Source organism: Balaenoptera acutorostrata, chromosome 4 (genome assembly GCF_949987535.1).
Source record: "Balaenoptera acutorostrata chromosome 4, mBalAcu1.1, whole genome shotgun sequence".
Taxonomy (NCBI): domain Eukaryota; kingdom Metazoa; phylum Chordata; class Mammalia; order Artiodactyla; family Balaenopteridae; genus Balaenoptera; species Balaenoptera acutorostrata.
In genome coordinates, this window is record NC_080067.1 from 133,158,385 (window position 1) to 133,175,015 (window position 16,631).

At 38.2% G+C, this 16,631-nt stretch overlaps 1 protein-coding gene across 7 annotated transcripts in view; it reads right to left on the reverse strand.

The window, feature by feature from the left end:
• The window catches only part of APP (amyloid beta precursor protein), a 277,465-nt gene that overhangs the window by 190,714 nt on the left and 70,120 nt on the right, over positions 1–16,631 (reverse strand). For all 7 annotated transcript variants that reach the window (XM_057545417.1, XM_057545416.1, XM_057545415.1 and 4 more), the window contains exon 3: positions 8,587–8,716. In XM_057545417.1, the coding sequence (XP_057401400.1) occupies positions 8,587–8,716 (130 nt within the window). The remainder of the gene's footprint in view (positions 1–8,586; positions 8,717–16,631) is intronic.

The window sequence follows — 16,631 nt, forward strand, 5'->3', positions numbered from 1 at the left end:
ATTAAATTTATGTTAAAACAGCAAGCTAATGATTACCATGGTTACATTATGCAGATGCAACCAGGAAGCATCTGTTTACTGGTTGGCACAGAAAAGTAAATGTTTCAAGACCATCAGATCTGATATGACAGTACCGATTCCAAATACATAGATAAATTAAAAACTCAAAATAACATACATCCACTCTAGCTGATGTGTTACTATATCTAAAGGCATTTTTGCCCTTTTTTAATAAAGTAGGTGAAAATGTGACCATGTGAAGTTTAAGTTACATGTGATTTTTTAAAAATTTCTTGGATGCCAGCATCTGTCTCTCTTATATGGAAACAATCTAAAAGCAATATAAAAAATAAAAGAAATTAAACACAGAATATACTTTTCATGAATTTAACTGCTGTTTATAAAAGCAAACAGTAAATAATGGGGGTCATAATTTACTTGTATGGAGAATCCATAATAATCTCAATTAAAAAAAAATTCATATCCCAGTATCTCTTGGAGAGAGCCACAATACATATATACAACTCAAATAGTGCTGGCATTTCATATAAAAATGGCAACCAGAGCAGCAGGTGATTCCTGAGTTTCTACTCATCTTTTTTATTATGATTGAATTATTAGCTTAAAAAAAAATGTTTTCTACTCTCAAAAATTCTAACCTCAGTTGCCAAAAGACAACAGTTAAGTATCATGTGCATATACATAAAAGGAAAGAGGTATATATTCGATGCCAGCCTGAAAATAAGTAGTTAGATATAAATTTAAATTTAAAATGATAACATAATAGTATTTACTATAAATGAATGAAAACACTAATGCTTTTAAAAAACTAATACCCTATCATAACCAACTACTCCCTCTTCCTGAAAATGATGCATAGCCTTTAAGGTCCTACCTTCAGGACTTTGCTCATCATTGTCTAAATACCTAAAATATATCTCCATTCTTGCCCCCATCCTTGAAATCCTGGCACAATGCTACTTCTTGCCAAGTCTTCCTCAAAGTTCTTAGCCAGAAGCCCCCTACTCCTACATTATAAACCCAGAAAGAGGGACCACATCTCACCTATCTTCAGGATCAAGCACATGCAGGTGGTCAATAAAACCTTACACAATGAATATATAAATTACAACTCTTATTAGTCACTTTTGCAGGGTTTATGTCTTTGTGAATAGTCAATTGACTATTTCCCAAGTTGGAAATTTAGAGAAAACATATTTTAAATAGTCTCTTTATTATTAACAAATAATAGAAATTATGAATGGTTTTTAACTAATTATCAATAAAAATATCAGAGCTAAATATAGAGGTATCTGTATACTCAGGATCACATATCAGTTAAAAAACTTCCTCCATATTTTAATACATACAATTAAATAGTACATATCTTTTATAAAAGCAACTATAAGATGTGCAACACGTGCAGGTAATAACTGTTTGTAAAAATCAAATGAAAGCAAATATATCTACCACGATGTTTGTCACAGCATCATTTACAACAATCACAACAAAACAAGCAACCTAACTGCCAGAAATAAGGAATAGACACATTGTAGTGCCCGGTGTAATGCTAGATTAAAAAGAGTGTTTTCAAAGAATATTAAATTTCATGAATAAAGTATAAAAATGTTAGGTGAAAAAAAAGCTGGTGACAAAATGGGAAACAGAATTACATAACTATTAAAAATAATAAAAACAAAACATATATGCCAAAAAATAGACTGAAAGGAAGCCAGATGGTTTTTTGGTTATTATTTTTTGGTAGTGGTCACATTTTCTAAACTTCATACAATGAACATGTGTTACTTCTGTAATCAGTGAATTTCAAGCACACAACTGCAACCTGCAGCACATATTACAAATGAGATGCCTATTAACCTCAGTATATATACTTTTCAATGCATTACTGAGAAGTGTTGGGACAATATCATGTCAAATAAACTGAGATTTCTTTTTCTTGCCTATCATCTAGGACCCATGCAGATAACTGTGTATTTTAGCACAACACTGACAATGGAGCACACCCATAAAGTATAACGGCAAATTTTCGAAAGTTGTTGTTTTTTTCTTAATGACTCATATTACGTAATAACTCCTAAATATACCTCCAGTTAAAAAAGACAAAATCAAACATTTCACTAATTATTCATGCTATCATAGCTCTTATCCCGACAAAACATAAGTTGTTAAAAGTCCCAGAATAGGAACATAATAGCAGATACAACAATTAAAACGAGAAGAGGAAGCTAAATTGGCATTGGAGGCAACAAAAACCACGAAATTTCTCTTTTCTAAGTTTGATTTACAAAATCAATCTTTCAACTCATTCCCCTTCACAAACTTTCAGAAAGCAAATCAAGCTGGAGCCAGCATGACTGGGACCAACATGGATCACTGATCTTGGCAGATGGCCTAAATGGAAGGAAAACATTTTTATGGGTTTTCCTGCTTTACCAAATGGGAGGGGCTTCACCTTCTAAGTCCTTCCCTACCCAGAAGGACTCTATAGGATAAATGTAGTCTTCCTATTCAACAATCCACCCTGAAACAAATGTAGCTTCCAGATGCAATTTTTTGAGAAAACAAACAAACAAACATTAAGCAAGATCAAGGATCTTTTCGGGACTTCCCTGGTGGTCCAGTGGTGAAGAATCCAACTTTCAATGCAGGGGACTCGGGTTCGATCCCTGGTCAGGGAACTAAGATCTCACATGCTGCGGGGCAACAAAGCTCTCTCTGGAACCGGCGTGCCACAACTACAGAGTGCATGCGCCTCAACTAGAGAGCCCGCGTGCCGCAAACTACAGAGCCCACGTGCTGTGGAGCCTGTGCCCCACAACTAGAGAGAAGCCCTTGAGCCACAATGAAAGATCCCACGTGCCGCAACTAAGACCCAACACAGCCAAAATTAAAATAATAAAATAAATAAATATTAAAAAAAGGATCTTTTCTGAAGAATTTTTGATGATTATTGCTGCTTAAAATTGGGTAAAGGTAAGAAGGGAGACATTATCCTTTTATTTCGGCAGCATGGTGTTTCTAAAATATATTTTCCCATAAGAAGTTATTCCTACTATATAAAACTCCTAAAGCATATCTACCAATAGATAAAACAAATTAAGAATCATTCTGTGTGTCCTTTCAAGCCTTTTGACTCTTTTTTAACCATCACTAAACTGAAGGTAGATACAAAATTTTATGTACTGATTTCATGGCCCAGCTTTTTCTGAACATAAAAACTATTCGTTTATTATAGAAATTAATAGAAAAAGCCTTAAATAAAATAAAAATAACCTGTAATCCCACTGATTGGAGATAAACACTGGTGAGATTTCTTTTCCATGCATATTTTGTTTTACACAGTTGAGAATCAGACTCTATAAACTGGTTTTGGAGTATGACTAATATTCAAAGTGGAAGATCACATAAAAAGAAGTCTGAGGTCTCTCTGAGGTGAGTGATTAGCCTTCCCTGATGAAGAAATGCCCAGGGATTCTGATCATTCCTTATGAGAGCACAATGTAGACAATCCTTAAAAATATAGAATATTCAAGGGTTTGGTATCCATCTCATGTGCAGAGGCCAGGCTCATCAAGCATCGTTCCCACTGTACATTTATACAGCCTGAGCACACACATCTTCCAGGACTTCATAAGGGATCGGATCTACAGAGTTCAGAGGTCATAGAACTGGAGGAGCCAGAGGCACTGACTAGCTATCCTACTCGATTATCGCACTGGGGCATCTGGGCATTTAAAAAAGTCCTTAGAGTCCACAATAAAAATGTTTTCCCATCCCTATCCCCATTCTTAAAAGTTAGATGGAGTCTTATGTAGCAATCTTGAATGTTGTTCTGCTGTTTACTGTGTCTCAAGAGAATTGTTTAGGATAAATCCAAAAAACGACGCTGGTAAAATATCTGTCAAAGTATCCAAATACATGCTTTTCACACTAAAGAAGATCAAGATAGCTGTAGGTAATTGACACAAAAGTAGTCACCTAGAAAACAATGTTTGCTTGCCCTAAAATTTTATTAAAACAGTAAAATTCAAAATTAAAATGAACTGAGTAACTTTCATTTCTCATCTGACCATATCTGAATAGCTTCCTTGTCATTACTACTTGTAAGTTTGGAAAGCCTTGAGTATAAAATGAAACAAAATGAGATTCAAGGTAGTAATTCCTTAATTTCTAATTCCTTTGGATTAAACTATTAACCCTACTTTGCCCCCATAAATCAACAGTAACTCTCCTTACGCAACGTACCTTGCCTTTACTGGACAGTGGCAAATGCAGAAGAGCATCAGTTTCAATAGCGGACCTGTAACACCATGAAAAGTAGTACTTCAAGTGGAAAGGGGTTGAATGCTTTGCAAAGAAAATATTCTTGAGTAATAATGATGTGCTTGAATCCCGTATGAGATAATTAATAAAATGTTCAAATGATTAAGACAGATCTTACCGTCTGGTGCCAGAGGCATAACTAAAAAGCAAAGGGTGAAATGAGAAAGCCAGCTCACTCTCAAGGGAAATCATCCACTCCATGGGAGGAAAGGGGCAACGGCAACCTAATACACTCTCTCCATCTAGACAAGGAATGCAAGACACCTTAGAGCAGGGATGCCCAAGGCAGATACGTGGCTTAGAGAAAAATAACCCAGTGTGGCACCGGATCCTGCATCTGATAAAAAGGTCAGGAAGGGTGCGTGCCGAACATAACAGGCATTTTTCTCTCTTCAAGCCTTGCTTTGAATTTTAATACGCTTAATGTTTAAGACAATCTTATTTGTTTTCTAGGTAGCACCTTTCTAAGTATTAACTTTAGTAAAATAATCTCTTTTGTCTAAAGTATTTATTTAGATACAGACAGAAATTTTAGAGGGTACTTATGGTAACGCTAAACAGTAATTTTTTGTTCAAGCAGCAAGTAATATATAAGAATGTTGCCTGTTACTACCATAAAGTGGAAACCTGATCACGCAGAGAAATTTATCCTGGAACCACGGAGGTTCCAGCGACATGGCTGTGTCCTTTATGAGACACATTTACAGTGAGATTTTTTTTAAAGTGTTACTTAGTGCCTCCAATTCGTAGCCTTCCCTCAATGATTTGACTTTGTAAATCAGGTGGTTATTGGCTCTAGTACAATTCTCTTCTCATACTGTAAGGAACACTGGATTGAGAATTGAAAGATCTTGGGCTTCGGTCCTTTTTCTACTACTAAATAGCTGTGTGAGTTACTGCAAGAAATTCAGTCTCGCTGACCCTCATTATCTGTGCCTGTGAAGTGAGACTAATAAAACCAACATTGCCTGCCTCACAGAGGAAGTTTTCAGTGGGTGCCCTATACAAGTATAAAGAGCTTGACAGCGCTATGTGTAACAGATGTTAAAATCTAGGGAGGAACAAAGAGGGCAGGGAGCAAAGAAGGAAGAAACAAAAGGGAAAGGGAAAGGAAGAAAATAGGAAAAACAATATTTAAACTATTGGGACTGTGCAGTATTAATGGAATTAAAATAATATATAAATTACACACTTATGTTTTCCCACTCCTTTTCCTGAAAACAACACACTGTTGTATTCATTGTGGTTATATTATACACCACCTTTTGTAATATTATTAGTTAAAGAATGAAATTTTGCCATTTGCAGCAACATGGATGGACTTTGAGGGCATTATGCTAAATGAAGTAAGTCAGACAGAGAAAGACAAATACTGTATGATATCATCACTTATATGTGGAATCTAAAAAATAGAACAAACCAATGAATGAAACAAAAAAGAAGCAGATAAAGAGAACAAACTAGTGGTTACCGGTAGGGAGAGGGAAGGGGGGAGGGGCAGGGGAAAAAACGGGGTTATTACAGGATTATATGAAATCATGTGTGTGAAACTTCTGAAAATTGTAAAGCACCATAGAATTTAAAGAATCTTTCATTTGATAAAAAAAAAAAAAAAGCAGGAAAAAAAGCCTTTTGGAAAATTTGGTATCACCTAGGAATCAAGTAGTACCCACATTCCTCAATTCTAATCTAAGCTCAGTAACAAAGTAGAAAGCATTGTATGTTCTACTGATACTTGTCATGTTAGGGTCTAATTTTTGGTTCAGTGGAAAAATACCAGGGATTCATACAAGCCAGTTACCTACTGGAAATACTTATGATTATCTAGTCCCACTTGTAGTCAAGAAGCGGTAGTGTCGATGTGTTAATTTAATACCAGCTACTATACCAGACCTGGGAAACTGGCTAAACACATCACAAGCGATGTCTTCTGCAATTATGCAATCTGTTCAAAAGATGAAAAAGAAATCTGATACATGCTGATGCCAAAGCCTCAGCAGGAATCAACTCCTTTCCATCCTTTTACACAGCCTTTCAGGGAAAGAATGATTTTATCAGCTTTTCCATTTCCTCTTGCCCATCTTCACCCTGCACATTACAGCTCTGTAAATATTTGTGGAATATAGCTCTGTAAATATAGTGGAATGACACATTTTGAAGTGGCCCTCTTTCCACAGTGGTTAACAAAATTCTGTGAGGAGAGGTCATTAACATTACTATCAAATAAGTGTTTTCTGGGTGAGATTAATTATCAAAAACGAAATTACTTAGGATGGAGTTTTCCCAAATGGTACATAACTCAGCTGATCATGATAAACACATGTATCTGATAGTAATCACAGCATTATCACAAAATCTCCTGACTTCGTATTTAGATCTGAACACATTCTAGGTATCTTTTGTTCCTTCTCACCGTGGTTTTTCCCTTGGAGTTTCAATACTCCTGCCATAGGAAGAGAGCTTTCCAGAGACGGGGAGGTGTATGGAGTAGGGGCAGGGAGAGTGGCTGGCAGAGGGGATACAATCCATCTGGAGTCAAAAGAAATTTGCCACAATGAGTGGCACTATGGTCGTGAAGCACGATCTTAATGTGGATTCCACCTTTTAGTTAATTCTGACAATTCAGAATAGAATTATGAAGCAGGGAGATCTAAGCAAAATGTTATGAGTTTACTTCTGAAACACAGCTACAGTTGTGAGTGCTGTATCAGGTGTCATCAGCAATAACACGCATCCAGAGACCTAGTACCTGTTCCCAGTGAGCTTATATCGTAAAGAAAATGTATTTGAAACATTTCATAGAATGGGTAAGTGAGAACCAAAAGAAACAAATCATTAACAAGACCTGGCCCACCTAATTAACTGGATCCCGATCTACTTCCTAACTTATACTGCATGAAATGGTTTTTAGGTTTAACAACTAAATTAGACTGAAATATACAGTTCCTGAAGACAGCTGACCTCAATATTTCTTGACATTGGAGTTCTGCACCTAGTATTTAAACATTACTTATTTTCATCTTATTAAAACTTCACTTCTTGACCAGTCAGACAGAAATGGCTTAGAAGCCTTGTAAAGTATCTAGGAACAATGGATAAGGAGGAACAAGGAAACTCTTTAATTGCCAAATGTTTAAGAATCTGGTTTTCCACATTTTCTTTATAATAAATCCACCAGATGAAATCTTCATTCATTGGGCATTAGCCCAGTTTTCTATTAATGTCTCAAACTGTGTGCAGGCATGAACAGTAATCAATATGTTCTTATGACATTCATGTTTGACCCAAGTATTACACAGATCTCCAGAATCTGTCATCCTGACCCTCTAAGTTTGCTGTTGGGACTTTTTTTTAAAGACAGACCCCTTTTAGTCTTCACAAGATGTCATTGGAATGAATATCCACAACCTCCACAGATAAATCCCTATGTCCTTATTTACAACTATCCTACCGATGAATAAACTTCGGGAAAACATCTAGATGCCAGCTATCAGATCAAAGACTGCTGATTTTCCCAATGCCTGGTTACATAAAAAAATCAATTAGGAAGAGACAGAACCAAGTCAGATTAAATATAGAGTAGGAGAGTATTTCCAGAGGAAAAAATATGATACCACATAAAACAACTCAGTTTTTAAAATAACAAATTAAAGTAAAATTTGAGGTCAGTAAGGAACACACATTTAAACCTTAGTGATCAAACTCTTCCCTCTAGTTTGATGTAAGCAGGAAAAAAAAAAAAAACAACTTAAACTCTAATTCCCCAATTATCTTCAAACAGGAGGTGTAGTGGGTTGTTGTAGAAAGAGATTTTTAAGAAATTAGCAAAATGCACATTAGGCTCTCTTTTCTATGAAGTCTATTGAAGAAACACACAAGGTCTGAATTCTACTAAGTCCAGTTAATTAGTGTGCATGAGAATCATCTACAGAAATTGATAAAATTAAGATTCCTGGGCCCCACGACTAGGCATTTTCATTTAGCAGTTATGGGATAGGTCCACAAATTTTTCATGATAATAAACACACTCGGTAAATTCATTCTGAGGCAGGAAGCTCAGACATACTGCTCCTTTACTGTCAGGACACAGGCTACTTTAAGAGTCCAAAATATACTCCAACGCAGAGTGGCAATATGCTGAAGGAAGAGCCTGCATATCTGATCTAATAATTAGAGCATCCTTCCTTTTCATCCCCGAAGCCCATAGCCAATCAACGCCAGCTCCAAGGTCAGTCAGCTCACCTAAGCAGCGGTAGGGAATCACAATGTGGGCATGGGTCTTGCACTGCTTCCGGCCTCTCTTGCACCAGTTCTGGATGGTCACTGGTTGGTTGGCTTCCACCACATTGGTGATCTGCAGTTCAGGGTAGACCTGGGAGAGCACACAAAAAGGGTAAATCGTTACCTGAGGCAGGGCCGGCACACAAGCACACGTTGAACCGCCACTGTTATTCTAAGGTTTTCAAGCCTGCTCTAATTGTGATCTAGCTTGGGGAATTCAGAGTAAAGTAAAAGATCAAGAACCTATCATTCCATTCAAAACATTAAGCAATATAACTTTTACTTTATTTTACTGCACCCATTCCGGCTTAACATATTTTCTAGGGGAGATAAAATAGAAAGGGAGGAGGGGGCCCTCTTAAAAGCATGGGGTCATTTCAATGCAAAATAAACTGGTGTGACGATGATACTCTGTAATGCCCTAAATAAATGTTATAGTAGATACACCTGGGAATATCACCATGACTTAAATTCAAACCGCCCATGTCTTACTCAATTAGGCAAATATTTCACATACAGGATATGACACACAGCAAGCTTCCTACATAAAAATCTTTCTCTTTATTCAAAGTAATTTACATAAGCACAATTTATCAAACAGTTATCATGACTGTCATTTAGATAAAGAATTGCATTGATGAATCTCTTCCCTTGTTAATTATAGCCCTTTGCTCTGATTACTATTCTCAACAAATCACGGTGTTTACCGAGCACTTGGAAAGAAATGTGAAACTTGTTGAACTAAAATACATTTGTGAAAATATCAAATCCCTTCTATTTATTAATAATAATAGTAGAGATTTGAAGGAAAAATATAAATACAAAAATTTATTTCTAAAATGGGATTTCCCTTGCATTTCACCGGGGTTGCTGTTTTGCCAGTTAAATACAATGAAGAGAGAAAAGCATACGAGAACTGAGGGTAGAAGCAAGGGAATGGTTATAATAATGGGCCATGAAATCTAAAGTGGGAATATGAAGGTTGAGATACACGTTTAAAAGGCTGTAGTATCAATGAGTCCTGGTGTGCGCTACAGAATTTTGTCCTAAAGATACCAAAGAAAATGGGGTGGTTAGAAGGAGTACTTGGAGAGTCAGAGAGCTGAAATTAAGATTCTGGAGGAGTAACAGTTATTGGTAATTGCAAGGAGTATAACATGAGTATCAGAGGGCATGGCTGAAGAAGAATGATAAAAGCAAGATCACTGGAGGAATGAAAATAAAAAAAACAGAAGCTGGAATCTTGGATCATCAAGGTTGATATTAAAATCACCTAAGAATGGGGCTTCCCTGGTGGCGCAGTGGTTAAGAATCCGCCTGCCAATGCAGGGGACACAGGTTCGGGCCCTGGTCCGGGAAGATCCCACATGCCGCGGAGCAACTAAGCCTGTGCGCCACAACTACTAAGCCTGCACTCTAGAGCCCGCAAGCCACAACTACTGAAGCCCGTGAGCCTAGAGCCCATGCTCCGCAGCAAGAGAAGCCACCGCAATGAGAAGCCCGTGTGCCGCAACGAAGAGTAGCCCCCTCTCACCACAACTAGAGAAAGCCCGCACGCAGCAATGAAGACCCAACACAGCCAAAAAAAAATACAAATAAAATAAATAAATTAAAAATCACCTAAGAATTACCAAAGATGCAGTTGACTGAATGACATAAGATCAGGACCTAAAACCTTCAAAGATTGAGGAGGATGCCACTGCAGTAGAAAGAGCTCTCCAGATGCCTCCAACAGGTGCAGGAGAGGGGTAAATTAGTCCAAGAGCATGTATGTCACAGTTTGGGTGGGGGCATTTTAGGGAGAAGGAAAAAATGGTTTGGAAGTGAAAATGAGTGAGAAGGAACACATCCCTACCTCTAGGCACAATGCTATGAGGGTTGCAAGGGAAGAACTACCTGAGGGGGCTACAGGGGAAGCAGTGCCTTTGGGGAAAAACCAGTTTCAGAGCAAGAAGATACTGTCCACAATGTGGGTTATGGATAGAAGGAATTTTTCTTATGATTGTCAGTCACATTCAAAGAGAGCATGCCATGATCCTGTCTTTATTTGAAATGTTGATATTTTGTTCACTGTGGAGTTTTGGGCATTAATTTTTACTTTTTAGTGCATTAAAGGAGTTCCCTGGTGGCCTAAGGGTTAGGATTCTGGGCTTTCACTGTCGTGGCCCAGGTTCAATCCCTGGGCAGGGAACTGGAAATCCCTCAAGCCGTGTGAAACAGCCAACAATAAATAAATAAATAAATAAAAGACAAAATGGTTATATATATATATACATTTTTTAAAAATTGTGGTACATTCCTTTTTAATTTATTTATTTTTATTTATTTATTTTTGGCTGTGTTGGGTCTTCGTTTCTGTGCGAGGGCTTCCTCTAGTTGCGGCAAGCGGGGGCCACTCTTCATCGTGGTGCACGGGCCTCTCACTATCGCGGCCTCTCTTGTTGCGGAGCACAGGCTCCAGACACACAGGCTCAGTAGTTGTGGCTCACGGGCCCAGCTGCTCCGCGGCATGTGGGATCCTCCCAGACCAGGGCTCGAACCCGTGTCCCCTGCATTGGCAGGCAGACCCTCAACCACTGTGCCACCAGGGAAGCCCATATTTTTTAAAAATAGTGCATTAAAATATTATTTATCTTGCTTCCTGATTGCCTCACTTGCCTCACCCTTGTCCCAACCCCAAGGTCAATCAATTAAAAAATCAGTCACTGAGAATGAATAAAAACTGTGGTACATCCAATGGATTACCTAGCACTAAAAAGAAATAAGCTATCAAACCATGAAAAGACACAGAGGAATCTTAGTTGACCATTACTAAGTGAAAGAAGCCAGTGTGAAAATACATGTATGATTCTAAATACATGACATTCTGGAAAAGGCAAAACTATGGCGACAGTAAAAAGACCAATGGTTACCAGAGGCCAGGGGGAAGGAGCGATGAACAGGAAGTGCATAGAGGATTCTGGGGGCAGTGAAATGATTCTATATGATACTGTAATGGTGAATACATGTCATTATACATTTGTCCAAACCCACAGAATGTACAACACCAAGAGTGGACCTTAAGGTAAACTATGGACTTTGGGTGATAATCATGTGACCATGTAGGTTCATCAATTGAAATAAATGTACTATTCTGCTGGGGGATGTTGAGAAAGGGGGAGAAGCTATGCATGAGTCGGGGAAGGGGGTACACAGGAAATCTTTGCACCCTCCTCTCCATTTTGCCACAAACCTAAAACTGCTCTAAAAAATAAAACGCTGATCAGTGTAGTATAAGGCAAGTTCAATGGGGAGGTACATGCTATGAAAACACACAGAAAAGGATAACTAAATCAGATCCTGGGCGGGTACTGAGAAAGTTATTCTTCCAAAACACTTGCCAGTAACTTAGCTCTAAATGGAAACAGCTCCTTCCGTTTATTTTATTTTGTTCTTACATATCTTAACTCTTCAATGCATGCATTTCAGTCGTAGATAATGCTCAACCTGAAAATGCCACTAAAATTTAATATCCCCAGGGTTTTTTCCTATATGATGAAAGGTGAAGTGGCTTTTTGTGCAGCAATATAATTCTCCCACCACCTCTCCTTGTTTATTATATCACAAAGTACAGCACTCAGGAGTCATAAACTCTATGACACTAGAGAGCTTGCCCTGAGGGACACAACATTATGTGCAGTAAAGTGTGAGTTACTATATTTTTCTAAAGGGGTTCTAGCTGCCACTTCACAGAAATATTACCCTGCTGAGGATTTTCTCAGGAGCTTTCAGTTTTCTATAAAAAAAAAATTCCTACAGGCACAGTCAAGTCATATTTTCTTCTTTTTAATTCAAAACCAAAAAGCAATCTGTAGGGTACAAATTGATAAGTTAAAAAAAAAAAAGGTCTCTTGCTCATGATGTGCTCCATCTTCAGTGTCCTAAGGTATTGCACCAATAATATCTGGTACAACAGAGCAGTAACTTACTTGGTGGATAATTTTCTAGCAGATAGAATTGCATACGGACCATTTAAGGTCAGTGAAGACAGGGATTCTCCCCTGAAGGGCACCAGAGCTTCACGAGGTGATCAGCCAAACGCAAAATTCCCTTCCAGTTCCCACCCGGAAATCTAGGACATATGTGTTATTTATTGTGCTTCAACTTCTCGCTCCAGAACGTGGACAAGGATGATTGTTAATAGGCAGTTGGAGGAGATTATAAAATCTGAACCACGTGAATCCCACACGTAGTTTGCCTACTGCCTTAACAATGAAAACGGAAGTGGCGACTTCCACCCTTCCAGCCACTTTTATCCTGAGACAAGGAGTTATTAATTCAACTTTGCCAAAGAGTATAAAAATTTGCTGTTCTCAATTCAGGAGGTTTATTTTAAACAGGGGAGGAACACCAAACATTAAAGTCATAAAATTTCTTCTGAAGCACATCTAGTCCCAGTAAATCACAGTGATTACCACATGCACAAGTAACCTCCAAGTCAGAAAGCAAAAACCAAAACGAAAAAACACAACAAAAAACATACTAAAGTTTCTGCCAAAAATTCCGAGTACTATATCTTATTTTTTATTAAGCAGCTCCAGTATATCACCAGAGACAAATAAGCATTTTTGTGTTATGAGACAAATAAGCGTCTTATGTTGAAAAAGTAGCGTAGTCTTCGGCAACAATAAAAATTAAAGTAATTAGGCATGCAAATGTGCTCGTGGTCAGTTGAGTCCCTGACTTTTCACCATAATTAAGTATAAGCATAGCTCAATGTTTTATATTTTCTTTGTGCATCTCACATGTTAACACAGGAAATAAAGATATCTGAGATCCCTAACCTATTTAATTTGTATGTTTTCCAACATACGCAACTGCACGTCTTGCTAACACAACAAGCATTGCTGATAATTTGCTGAAACAGCAGGCATTAGCAAAACCCGACTTTTATACAGCCTTCCTTTTCTAAAATGTATCCTATGTGCATCCCAATTATGAGTGACTGTTTTTTTATTATTAAAAGATTTAGATGACAACCTCTGTATTAAGAAATACTTAAAGCAGAAACAAATCCAGCTTGTGCCAGTTACTTGAAATGCAAACCATCCTCAGTTCCTACAAACCTTCCTGAATTACACAGGCAGCCGCTGAAGAAATACACACACACTGTGCCCCCAACACACTCTTCTTAAGACCCTTACACCACACTTCAGATGCCCAGGCCCAGCAGGGTCTCCCATGTAGACAAACCTCCTCCACTCACAGTGTAATAGATGTTAATCCCTCTCTCCCACGTCAGGAATGCTTTATTGTATTTATCGCAATGCTCCTCACATTTGGGTTAGGTACATATGTGCACCGCCTCCCCAGTGAAAATACACTTTCCAAGGGCAGGAAACACAATTTCCTCCTCCTTGTGGTGCTCCACCTTCATTAACGTTGGTTTAAGGTGACCAGGAGGTTGCCAACATGCCTGCCCCTCTCTGCAGCGCTCCAGCCCCCCGTCCTCCGGAAGAGCACTCATTCGTGACCAGATTTTAACTCTGCAGCTCCGGCCCCATAGCTGGTTACAGCCCGAGGAAAGCACACTGACAACGGCATTCTCCTTCCTCGAGAGTTGTGAACTAACACATCCAGGCTCCGGTTAGATGAGGGGGGATACACGGCTGGCAGGCAGGGTCAGTCATAGCCAGAGATGGTGCCTGTCAAAACCCGCAGGGGAGTGGGAACTAGGCCTCTGGAAGAAGCAGGGAAATAAGAGGTACAGAGAGAGAAGCCAAGATGAGACAGCTGTGTACCCAAGACAGAGACAGACAGCGGACAAGACAGGGACCACCTGAGCACCTCTAATGCCAGCGAGGCGTGCCGCATCTCCTTCAATAAGCCCCCTTTTAAACATAAGCTATTTTGGTAGCTTTATTTCCCTTCTGAATGAACAACACCCAAGAAAAATGCCCAGCTCGAAAGTTGGTTCACTAATATTCCCTTCCCTGATCACTTCAACCTCTGAATCCAAAGCACTTGATCCGATCGCTTGTATTTGATCACCGACCACTTTCCACCTCCTATTACGCTGATGTGCCTTCCTGCCCCGTTAGAACATACACTCCTTGAAGGCGGGGACGATATGATTCATTTCTGTGTTCCCTCAGTGGTGGTCAACACCGTGATAGCACAGTAAGCGCCTGATAAATAGGTAATGATTATTTCTTGCTAAGTTCAGAATCCATTAGACATAGGGAAATTTAGTATATATTCAGCTCCCATGGGTATTATCAATGTATCTCTTAAAAAAGATTATCTGAATAGTATGATAGTATAGTTGGATTATAAGCTTTTGAGAAAAATAAGCATCTCAGTGCCTTCTAATATTATTCTTCCAAGTATGATGTAGCAACTTTTACCAGTGATAGCATCTTATACAAAAAGCAATAGATTAATGTTAATAAATACAGAGCTGAGGAAGATAATTAGGAAGATTAAAAGCGAGGCTCTCACTTAGGCTAAGGAGGCCCATCTGACTGGCCCAGGCATCTGTAACAAGCAGTTATTTTGGCCATACAAACATGTTTTATCTTTGAAAGCAAATCTATCTGTACATATCTTAAAAAAATTTTTTTGGGGGCTTCCCTGGTGGCGCAGTGGTTGAGAATCTGCCTGCCGATGCAAGGGACACGGGTTCGTGTCCTGGTCTGGGAAGATCCCACATGCTGCGGAGCAACTGGGCCCGTGAGCCACAACTACTGAGCCTGCGCGTCTGGAGCCTGTGCTCCGCAACAAGAGAGGCCACGATAGTGAGAGGCCTGTGCACCGCGATGAAGAGTGGCCCCTGCTTGCTGCAACTGGAGAAAGCCCTAGCACAGAAACGAAGACCCAACACAGCCAAAAATAAATAAATAAATAAATAATAATTTAAAAAAAAAAAATTTTTTTAAGTGAACTGAAGAAATTTCAAATACCAACAACCAAGAGAGGTAGAGTAGCAACAATCTTAGATCCATATTAGAAGGTTGTAGTTGATAACTTAATTGGTTTTCCTCACTACAGAAAAGTACCTTAAAACTTGGTCACCATCAGAACATTTTCATTCTAAATTTTAAAAATCAAAAGAGTCTCCCTTTCTCTCTGTCTCTCTCTCTCTCTATCTATCCAAATTGAAAATATATTAATCTCAGACAAGATGACATTTAAGTTGTTAAATACACAAACCAAGAAAATACATGGATGATATTTAAGAAAGCCAAGAACACATAGGTATATATACAGAAATATAAAAATATTTAAGACGTATATTGTTAGAGTCCTACAAAAGCTTTCCTTTATTTGCAACATTAAGGACAAACAGGGGAACCCTCGGAGTATCCTTTTGCAACAGGCCACCTGGGACAAGGGATTAATTCATGACAAAAGTCATATTTACACACAACTAGATTTCAAATGACCAAGGATATTTCAAGAACACAAAATCAAATGTGGCTAATAAAAAGCTGTAAACAGAGTTAATGGTCAGGGTCATGGGAATTGCTCCTAATTCTGAAAAAATTTACTTACTGTTCTTTCTAGTCTTTCAACATTGAAAATCAATTTTTAATCAAATTCTCCAGGATATTTCTTTTTGAAAAAATATGCTAGAAATTATGTAGTTATTAAAATGGTGTTTTAAACATGTGAGTTAGAAGTCAATAAATAACGTGTGTTCCTTTAGTTCATCTTAATCAATTTACAGCTGTGCAAAAGGGATAACCCATCTATCTGCACAAGGGGCTTGCCAAAAATAATGTGGACTCTGAAGGAGGTAAGATAGAGAACTGGGATTCCAGACTTCTCAAAGAACAAGAGTGACTAGATTTTATAATTATTGGAGTGATAAGCACAGGGGGCATTCATTATACTATTCTTTCTACTTTTACATATGCTTGAAATTTTGAATTAAAAAGAACTAAAAGTTAAAAAACTAGTCCAGTGGAAACAAAGTCAGACTTCCAAATTTACATTACAAGTGAAAAAACAAAAATATAAACAAA